The following is a 10,803-nucleotide window of genomic DNA, read 5'->3' as shown; positions in this document are numbered from 1 at the left end:
GAAAAACATTTAAAAACATACTTTTAACTTTTATTTGGACTTTGAATTATTTTTGAAAACTTTGAATAAATTCAATTTAGTCCAAAAACATTTTTCCCTTATTTCTTATATCAAAATATAAGTTTTACAATCTCTCCCTTTTTGATATAACAAAACCTTTGAAAAATGATTTTTGGCAAAACTCCCCCTTAATAAAACATTTATTGAAAAAGAGAAATATTTTGGAAAATATTAAAGCTCCCACATTTTCATTCTTGAAATTTAATTTTTCAAACACATAATTCTCTCCCTTTTTGTTATATCAAAAATAATTCAAGCTTTAAGGTTCAAAAATAACAATGGAGAGTAAATAGTAATTTTAACATTAAAACCATTTGAAAAATCAAAGCTCCCCAAGAAAAGCATTCCAAGAAAAATTTAACATTACAAGATTGACACTTAAAAGACATTGAATTTCAACAAAGATGAACAAACAAGTTAGTAGCACAAGAAATTCAATATATCCAAGTCTATACTACTTTATGCACAATTAACATGAGACATTAAGGTTCATAAGCATAAAGCATTTCAAAAATGTTATGTAGTTTAAAATTTGATATCAATTGTTAGAGAGATATCATTTGCAATAAAACCAATGCATAAACATTTAAATTGAGGTCAAAAATTAAAGTTTGAAAAAACAAAGCATTAAAACCAAATTTGACCAAAATTCATTATAATGAACAAACATTTATGAAAAATCATTAAAACTTTAGAAAATATTCATCACAAAACTTTTTAATATACATGAGATAGAAAACATAAAATCATTTAAAATCAAAACTCATGCATGCTTAAACCAAATATGTAACCAATTATGCAAGACAATCAAAATAAGCTTAGAGGTTACCTATTTCATATCAAGTATGGCTAGAGCATTTGAATATCTTCACTTTCATCACCATTGCTCCTACACACCTACAAGAGACATTTATTTGGATTTTGGTATCCAAATTGCTTTGGATCCTTGAACATTAGTTTCAATGCCCCTTGTTCCCTTTGGAACCCATACTTGTCTAATTTTAAAACGTTTCCCTTAGTTTAAAGGACAAGTATGTTCCAAATGATCATGATAATGTCAATGTGAGTATTTTGTCATTATGAAGCTAGATGAATTATTTAAAATGATTTATTTTTCTTTTGTTAAGCATTCAAGCTTAATTTTTAAATCAAGATTTTCTTTTTCAAAATTTTTAATTTTCATTTTTGAAAGTTGTAAATCTTTTTTCAAAATTTCATTTTTGGTTTTCAAAATCCATTTTAGATTTTAAAAGAAAATCATTTTTAACTTTTTAGAAATAAATATCTTGTACTTGGATGTAATAGTCTCAAACTCCAAAAATAATTCATCGTATGCATCTTGTAACTTATTAAAAGAATATGAATTAAATTCACTAAAGTTAGAAGATACCTTGGGCTCTTCAAGAGCCATTAAGCACTCCACATTTGATGGTTCTTCATTCTTGTCACCATGAAGTTATTTGAGCTTATTCCAAAGCTCCTTGGCATTTGAACAAGAAAAAATGCCTTCATAGACATCAAGACCAAATGCACAAAACAACATGTACATGGCCTTGGCATTTTGTTGAGCTTTCTTCTGTTATTGGTCACTCCACTCCTTCATCTTCTTCGTTGGAGAAGAGTATTCGTTCTCGATCATCTCACATGCATCAAGATCATTGGATTCGATTAATAGGTTCATTAATTTGTTCCAATGATTGTAGTTAGCTCCATTGAAGTATGGAGGCTTATCGATGAGTATGGGGTCTTCCATGTGGAACGAGCCAAAAGTGAAAGTCATATTCTTGATTGTGTCGAAAATGGATAGAGATTCTTCAAGGAAAGTCTCAAGGTTGTAAGACCTTCTAATGAGTCAATCTCTGATACCAATTATTAGGTTCGATGAAGCTCGTTCGATCAATTGAATATAATGCCAAGAGGAAATGAATTGGCTTTTTGAAATTTAAAGTGTAAAGAGTAACCTTAAAAGTTGCACAATGATTTATAGTGCTTCAACTTCCTCAACGAAGTCTACATCCACTACCTAAGCTCCTCACTTAGGATTTTCCAACATATCCAGTAATTTGTTCTTTTTTTTTCAAGGATCAAGAGTAACCTTTACAATTCCCTAGTTTTTCACTTGGCTAAACTACAACCAAAACCCCTTTACAATGGATAAGAAACGTATAAACAAGAAGACCTCTAAAGGTTGGTGTTTTAAAATATTTAGCTCACAAAAACAAAACATAAGGATATACAATTAAGCTCAAAACACAAATATTTACAAACAAAAAAAATTAGGATTGAAAAATTTTTCTCTTGTGTTTGAATGCTTAGATAGGTGTTTGTGACCTTCTTCAAGTGTCTTTAACTTTTTTTATATATTGGAATGAGTTACTAGTCGTTTGGGATATTTTAGAGCTGTTGGAGATCAAAATAGTCATTACCTGTAACTTTTAAGGCACACGAAATCGATCATTTTACCAAAGTGATCGATTATTTTTCAAATATTTTGATAGTTATACCAAAGAGACCGATCGTTTTCCTCGAGGGATCGGTCCCATTGTCAAGGGATCGATTTCAAACTCACTGTTATCCAATGAATCGATCATTTTTCAAGGGAATCAATCATTTGGCCAAAGGGATCGATCCTTTTTCAATGGAATCGATCCTTTGGTCAAAGTGATAGATCATTTTTCAAGGGGATCGATTCTTTGGTCAAATGGATCAATCTTTGTGCTAAGGGATCAATCCTTTAAGTCAAAAAAGCTTGGAAACATGACTTTAAAGCATGAAAATGATCGAGTGTGTTTTGAAAAGGTTCGACTAAGTTATATCAAACTAAGTATTTGGACTTTTAACTTTTATTTGGACTTTTAATTATATCAAACTAAGTATTATATCAAACACATTTAAAAACATAGTTTTAAAAACATTTATTATATCAAACTATAAGTTCTACAGAGTACCGGCACCAATTTTAACTTCGATGTTTGAAAAATACCTAAGTATCTATAGGGTATCAGTACTGGTACCGATACTCCTATGAGTATCGGTACCAAAATTATACATTAGAGTCCCTTAAGTGATCTTGGTATCGATACCATCATATGGGTATCGATACCCTAAACCCAATATCGATACCCATTGAAGTAGTATCAATACTTCTATCCCAAATCCATTTGTTATTTTTAATGCCTGAAGAACAATACCGATATTATTCTTCTAATATAGATACTCGTTCCCATAATGCTCTATTTTGAGCACAAAAACTGCTAACTTTCTACCCTAAACTCCCTACAGAGGGTCTCAACTTTTGTTAATGTCTTATGTATGAATATGTGGTCATAAAGAGTCCATAAACATGCTGGAAACATCATAAGATGAAACCTACCACGAACATGCTTCATAACTCATGCAACTTTACAAAACTCACCTAGTGATCTAGATGTGGTAGAGTTGAGTTAGAAGTGAGTTACCTTGAATGTCTAGACTGCATGAAACACACAAATTTCAACCAAGAGTGAGCTTCTCATTCCCCTTAGCTTTGGAGCTTTCTCCAACTTCTCTTACTAAGCAAGAAATCAAAGCAAGGGTTACTAATGTTGTTGGGAAGCTTAAAGGAGAATTTAAAATTTTTCTAGAGCTCTGAATCTTCCCAAAAAAAACTGAAATCACTTAGGTTTCTAAAACCTCCACTAAACCCTTATTTTGGGAACCAAGGTGGAATGAAGGGATTGTGGTCCTAATTTGAAGCTATCAAGATGGAGATTATGAATCTTACCTTTAGAAATCTAACTAGAGTTGTAAGGTCGCCAAGATTGGAGATCTCATGTTCTATTCTCCTTTTACCTAAATGATTGGGAAGAAAAAAAATGAGAATAGAACATGAGATCACCAATCTTAATTGATTTTTAGCATTTTAAAAATAAAAAGGTATAATTATTCCTTTGGTCATTACACTTTTGGTCAACTCTCACAATCCTCTTTTTTAATAACTATTTGGCTCAAATCAAGCCTAATTCAACTTCAATTTGAGTCAACACTTCCCAAAAGCTAAGAGACTTATTCAAGGTCCATCTTGGGTTAGCCCAAAACTCTTAACCTAATATCCTGGGTGTTACAAAGAACATGCGCATGGAAACACATTTGATATGTAGAGCTCACAAGCTCAATGCGACATAAATAACCCTACTTTACTACATACATCCAACATATAAGCATGTTACAAGTATGGTTATGAACATTTGTATACATTATCACAATAATAAGAGTAAGCATCATGGTATAGCTCGGGCTCACTTAACATCACAAAACTCATGCCCATCTTTGCTTACTAAAGAACCTTAGGCGAGACCTAGGTCACACAACATCAACGTCTCCCTACAATTCGAGCTGAGTTCAGGTCACATAACATTGGAAGCTCACTCGGCTAGTCAACTCCTCTAGATTACTCAGGATTTGCCTGAGTCACTTACCATAGGTGCAACATCCAACTAGCAATTTAAAGTGCACAATCACTAGTTTGAATATATTCGAATAATACTTAACTCAACTATACCAACATCGTACACAAGTAACTCAGGTGTCATCAATGTTTCCCGAGAATCAATCAAGATAAGTCTTATGGAATCTTACCTCATTAAGATCTTAGGTTATCACACAATTCATTAAGGTGTTCTGCTTGTAAGCTTTTAGAAGGTTTTCTACACCAAACTCTTTGGTTTCATCTCTCTAACCTCAGCTAGGCTTATGGCCTAAATAATCACGATGGTATTGATAATCTTCTTTAGGTATCGGTACTCCCTTATTGTGGTATCGATACATCCCTGAGTATCGGTACCAAAATTACATTCGATATTTTAGAAAATATCTCAGCATCGATACTCTCCTGAGGGTATCGATACTCCCTTGAGTACTGATGCCAAAATTACTTTCGATATTTTGAAAAATTCCAGAGTATCGATACCCCTATGGGGAGTGTCGATGCTTCTATGAGTACCGATACCAAAGTTGATTTCAATGTTTTTTATCAAGACCATAAGTATCGATACTAGGTTCCTAGTATCAATTCCACATAAGAAGTGTTGATGCTCTCCTCATAAACCTTTTGAATTTTGTCCTTACACTGTTGGTAGTATCGATACTATTCTTATAGTATTGATACCCTCTATCTAGAACACTCTATTTCACTCGTCTAAAAAACTTCAATTCATTCCTAAAGTGTCTTCAAGGCTCCCAAATGGTGTTTGAAGATTATTTAGTACATAAGGAACATGAAAAGTCACTACTTTATGCATGAACAATAACAAATTCTCATTTTTCATGTTTTAAACCCCAAATGTACCCAAATACTTCATAGACTCATGCAAGCACCAAAACTACACATGTTAATCTACAAGCAATAAGGGAAAATTATAAGTGTCTTACCTTTCATCCAAAGCTTCTCCTTATAGCCTTTGAAGTTCTCTCCCACCTCTTTCACTAGTTAGAAGTAAAAGAATGAGTTACTAAATCATCTAGGGGCTTATGAAGATTAAATACATGGTTCCAAAACTCTAAAAATATATTGAGAGCATTAAGAACTCTAAAAATCAAAACCCATCTTAAACATCCACTTATGGTTTTTCATGGTCAAAAGTTAAAAGAATGAGTTTATGAGGAAACTAGAAAGGTGGTGACTCTATTACTTACCTCAAGTTTTCAAAATGGAGAAGAAGGATTCACAAAGATATCATATTTGCTCCACAACAAGAGAGAAGAATGAAGAATAAAAGTGAAGAAGGAGACAAAGATGGGATGAAAATGAGAATCTTACTTTTCCTTGTTTCTTCCCGGGTGACATCACAAAAATTGAATGGGATTTCAACTTTTAAAACATTTAGGTATTAATTGATCTCCTAATCCTCCTCCTTTCATGCTCAAGATAAAAAGACTATTTTTAATCCTTGATGGGCTCAAGCCCAAACTATAACAAACCAAACTTTAACCCAACACTTCTAACTTGTTCATTGGTCTAAATAAAACCCACCTAGGTTTACCTGAAACTACTAATCTGAGAAATGGGGTGTTACATAGTTGAGTGATGAATGATGTAACTTGCCAATAAAAATACAATGATGTTAAGTTTTTAACGTCGATGTACAAAAATGAAACAAAAAACTAAACATTAGGTATGATTTTGAAAATTTGAAAGTTTAAGTACTAAAATGGACTAGAACTTATAGCTTAGGTACTAAATACGTACTTCACCCAAACAAATAATAAGTTTAAATATTTTAAAGGACCTATAATACTTTAAAAATTAAAATATAGTTCAAGTATTTATTTTCTAAAATTTAGTTTATATAATATTTTTAGTTTGAAGCAAAAACCAAGTGGCCTTCGTGGAAAAAGTTGTTATTCCTTAAGGACTCGGGTTCGATCACCATAGATGCCAAGTGTAACACCTACAGACTGATGCGGGTGACTTGATCCGATTCGAGGTGTCACACTAGGGTCACCGGAGCGACCCACAGTAAAATTCCCAGAAAAATTTAAATTTTTTGATAAAATGTGTAAAATCATAAACAATTTATAATTAAAATACAAGTTCGAAAAACCATTCATATATTACAGAAATAATTAAAATCATACATGGTTATACTTAATCTAAAAACCAAATGTGACTTACATGCCCCCTAACTGCACTTGTACTATACTCTACAAGCAAAACCAAATGGAACTTTTTTACTGATGTCGATAGGTGTACTGGATCAATTCTTTTACCTAAAATGGAAAGTAAAAAGAGTGAGCTTTAGGAACCTCATTAATATAGAAATAACAAGTGATTCTGAAGGACATGAAGATAATGGGTAATCATAAAACTTCCTTATTGATCCAGACGTCTACAGGTTTTTGAAATGAGCAGATGGTTTCATGGATATTTCTTCGAGTAAGAGCCATGAAGATTTTAGTTCAGAGGAAACATTCAGAGAACCAGATTTAGGAGATCATAATAGGGTGTCTAGTGTGTTCTCACAAAACTAGTGAAAATGTATAGATATTTTTAAAATATTAGCATTTTAAGGCCTAACATGATCAGCCATGGAAGCTGCAGATGGGTCCCTAGCCCATCTTTTGTAAATCCACAATTTGAAGCTTTATGGGGCCAAATTGGCCCATTATGACACCTGAACAAAAAATTTAGCCCATTAAGGCACCCAAAAATTTAATTCGGGATATATGGCAAATTGAACAATCGTCGTGACGAGTTTCAGGGGATATAATTTTTTTAATGGGTCATGTCAGGTGGGCTCACAGCCGGAATAAAAAAATTATTTCTTGAGGGACTCATCACTCCAATGTGACAAGTACCAATAAAAAATATCTTTTTATTTTGTAATTATTTAAAAGTAAAGTAAAAAAATAATATATTTTATTGACATGGAACTCGTCACGCCGTGACGAGTTCCGACGGGTATAATTTTCAAATATTTAACCGTTGGATTGACCGTTGTTAGTATCGATACTTCCATTACCTTTGGTATCGATAGCCCTTTGGGTATCGGTACAATTTTTGTATTCTGGAATTTGAGCAATATTGTTAGTATTGATACTACCTTGTGAGTATCGAGACTTCCATTACCTTTGGTATCGGTACTATATGAACAGTGTCGGCACTGTGTATGAGGTATCGATACTGTCAAAATAGTATCGGTACTACGTGTACAAAAACGTATTTTGTGCTCAATTCCAAGTAAAATAAACTTTGAATTATTTTTAAAAACTTTGAAAACCTTGAACAAATTCAATTCAAGTCCAAAACAGAATGCCTTAATTGTTATATCAAAATATACTTCAACATTTTGTAACGCTTATTTTAGCGTCCAACACGATATTTTGGAAGATGTGGACAATGTTTTCTGTTATGACCTTCACCTCTACAGTGGCCACAAAGTTTTGGTTGACTTGACTCTCTTTGAGGATCATCTATATCGATATTAATTCGACTAGATTCAGGTCGACCCCGTAACTTCCTACGCAATCGAGGATTTGGCAACCATTCCTCAGAAATTGTTCATGTAGGCCAGTATGCTTTATTTAGGAGGTACTTGAAGTCACAACTATAAATGTTGTGCATATTGTTCAAGCTATAACAGTTATCAGCATATAAGTATGGTCAACATTGATGTGCATACATGCAGCAACAGCGTGAGCGCATGGGAACCTAAAAGCTTGAAATCGACCACAATCACACCATCTTTTATCCATATTACCAGTGTATGTTGTAGAATTACCTCCCTCATGTGGTCGAATTAGAGCTTGGACAACAAAATCAAAATCAAGTCTGGAAAAATTATGGACAAACATTGATGTCGTATGTGTTTAATTCTTTTGTATTGCCTTCTCTAAATCTGGAGTCCAATTTCTCCCATCGCTGATCATGGCATCAATTTGTGCACTTTTGTCTGCCCATACTTTACCCAACCTAAAGTAAGTCTCCCTAACAATACTTGCTATTGGGAGGTATCGAGTCCCTTTCAGCACTGAGTTGATACATTCAGCAAGGTTTGTAGTCATATGGTCGTAACATCGACCCTCAATATCATATGCTTGTGACCATCTCTCTCTTGGTATTTCAGCTGCGAACTCATACACATCATCTTCATATCTTCTCAAATTTTCAAGCCGTGCACGGAAGTTTGGTTGAAGTAAAGCATACCCTAAAAAACAGTAACTTAAATGTTATTAAAAAACATAAATGAAGCACAAATAATTAATGACAAATGCTAAGGTACTTACCCATATTAATAATCTTCTTTTTGATATTTTTCTGCTTAAACCTCTTTATTGCATTCGACGCAATATGACATATACAACATGCAGGATATGCGTGAGGTGACGTCCATCTATTTTTGGGTCCACTAATTGTGCTTAACAACCCAGCCGACCGATCTGCGATCATGCAAACCCCTTCTTGAGTGATAACATGGGAACGCAAGTTGGAGAGAAAGAAATTCCAAGTTTCCTCCGATTCATTTTTAACAATAGCGAAAGCAATGAGGAAAATATTTTTGTCTCCATCTTGTGCAACGATTATCATCAAGATGTGTCTGTAGAGCCCACATAGAAAAGTGCCATCGACTTGAATCATTTGTTTGCAAAATCTAAACCTTTTTATAGCTGGCTTAAACGCCTAGAACAAGCCACCAAAAATTCTCTTCCCAAGGATAATGTCTCCCTCAAGTGTGACTGCAGGTTGAGTATAATACCTAATAATGGTTCCAGGGATGAAGACCCATAGCTAACTCAGATGACTGCTCGTCTGAAGAACCCCAGTGGGCAACACATAACTCTGGCATATCAAATATTTTAGGATTCCGTATAGCAAAGTAGTTAATGTCACGCATTGCAACTGCATGATGATACCGAGGTAAATCATGATGATTGAATTTAGATTCAGGGTCTGTCTTTACCCAAACATTTGGAGCATTCTACAATCATTGACATCGTGAAACAGCTGCCTCTCATACATCCACCTCAACATCTAAACCTTGTCCCTCTAAAGCAGCCTCAACAATATCGGACTCATCAACTAATGTTGTGTCGTCATCATCTACCAAGGGAACAATGTTTACATCATCCTCGCTAAATTCAACAAGGCTTTCATCGAACCGTCCAACAAGGTTCTCATCACCATAACTTCTATGGGGTTTAGAGGGTCATGCTTCTTCTATTCTTTGAGATGGTATTGATGACGTCAAAATCTCAATTGCATTCATCGTTTCCACGTACATCTCCAACATATTATTATTTAATGATTGATGAAGTCCAAACATAACAACAACATCGTCATCATCATCAAACTAAACTTTTCCATATGTCATTGGATTTAAGGAGATCAGGTGCCGATAACTTAAACATGAAATAGAAACTCCAAGTTTTCTCTCAATTTTTTGCTTCATTTGGCGATGTGATACATCTACAGGGAATATCATATTGATCAGCCTGTCTAACTTAAACACAACACCAACATCAATTTGCAGAATTTCGCCATTATAATGGACAATTGTGAAGAATTTGTTGCTCATTGTTTGAAATGTTTTTGGTTAGATGAAATGAGTTTTTTTTGCGTAGGAGATTGAAGATGAAAGGAGTGTCTAATGTAAGAGATTGAAGATGATTTGCACAACTTAAAGGGAAGACATATTTTTTCCCGTTGGAACTAGTCACGCCGGCGTGACGAGTTCCATGTCAATAAAATATTATTTTTTTACTTTACTTTTAAAAAATTACAAAATAAAAAAATTTATTGGGACACATCACGCCGGAGTAACGAGTCCCTCAATAAATATTTTTTTTATTTTGGTTGTGAGGCCCACCTGAAATGGCCCATTAAAAAATTATATCTCATGGAACTCGTCATGCCGGCGTGACGAGTTCTATTGGGACTGTTTAATTTGTTGTAGATCCCAAATTAAATTTTTGGGTGCCCTAATGGGCTAAATATTTTGCTTGAGTGTCGTAATGGGACAATTTGGTCTCTTTATGGTTCTCCTGGAAAAACGATCGAACTGCCCGAAACTGATAAGACCGAATCCATTGAAGACCTTACTGCAGCTGTTGTTTTGATATCATCCATTTTAGTGGCCTAACCAAAGCTTCCCAAGCTATTGTTTAACCCATAAGAAGAAGAAGAACTCGTAATCTTTTATATAAAATTATGATTAAATTGATAAAACATGTACTAAATATATAATTATATCAATTTTATTAACTATC

General features: G+C 33.8%; 1 protein-coding gene across 1 annotated transcript; it reads right to left on the bottom strand.

Annotated features, from left to right (window-relative positions):
• Nucleotides 1–8,406: 8,406 nt before the first annotated feature.
• On the bottom strand, nucleotides 8,407–9,175 carry LOC120149537. The gene is made up of 2 exons (XM_039162291.1): nucleotides 8,824–9,175; nucleotides 8,407–8,744 (listed from the first exon to the last, which is right to left on the bottom strand). Exons 1-2 carry the CDS (start codon nucleotides 9,173–9,175, stop codon nucleotides 8,407–8,409), a joined length of 690 nt encoding a protein of 229 aa, XP_039018222.1.
• Between the last annotated feature and the right edge of the window lie 1,628 nt (nucleotides 9,176–10,803).

This window comes from Hibiscus syriacus, unplaced genomic scaffold (assembly GCF_006381635.1).
Source record: "Hibiscus syriacus cultivar Baekdansim isolate YM2019G1 unplaced genomic scaffold, ASM638163v2 tig00002793_pilon, whole genome shotgun sequence".
Taxonomy (NCBI): Eukaryota; Viridiplantae; Streptophyta; class Magnoliopsida; order Malvales; family Malvaceae; genus Hibiscus; species Hibiscus syriacus.
The sequence above is the reverse complement of the archived record's forward strand: the minus strand, read 5'-3'. Positions and strand labels throughout refer to the sequence as shown.

What these genes read in the sequence shown, in the direction of transcription:
- LOC120149537 (XM_039162291.1), bottom strand. Translation starts at nt 9,175, where the DNA reads ATGATTCAAGTCGATGGCACTTTTCTATGTGGGCTCTACAGACACATC. An exon ending in AAAGAAGATTATTAATATGG is followed by an intron (nt 8,745 to 8,823) that starts GTAAGTACCTTA and finishes ACTGTTTTTTAG; the next exon opens with GGTATGCTTTACTTCAACCA.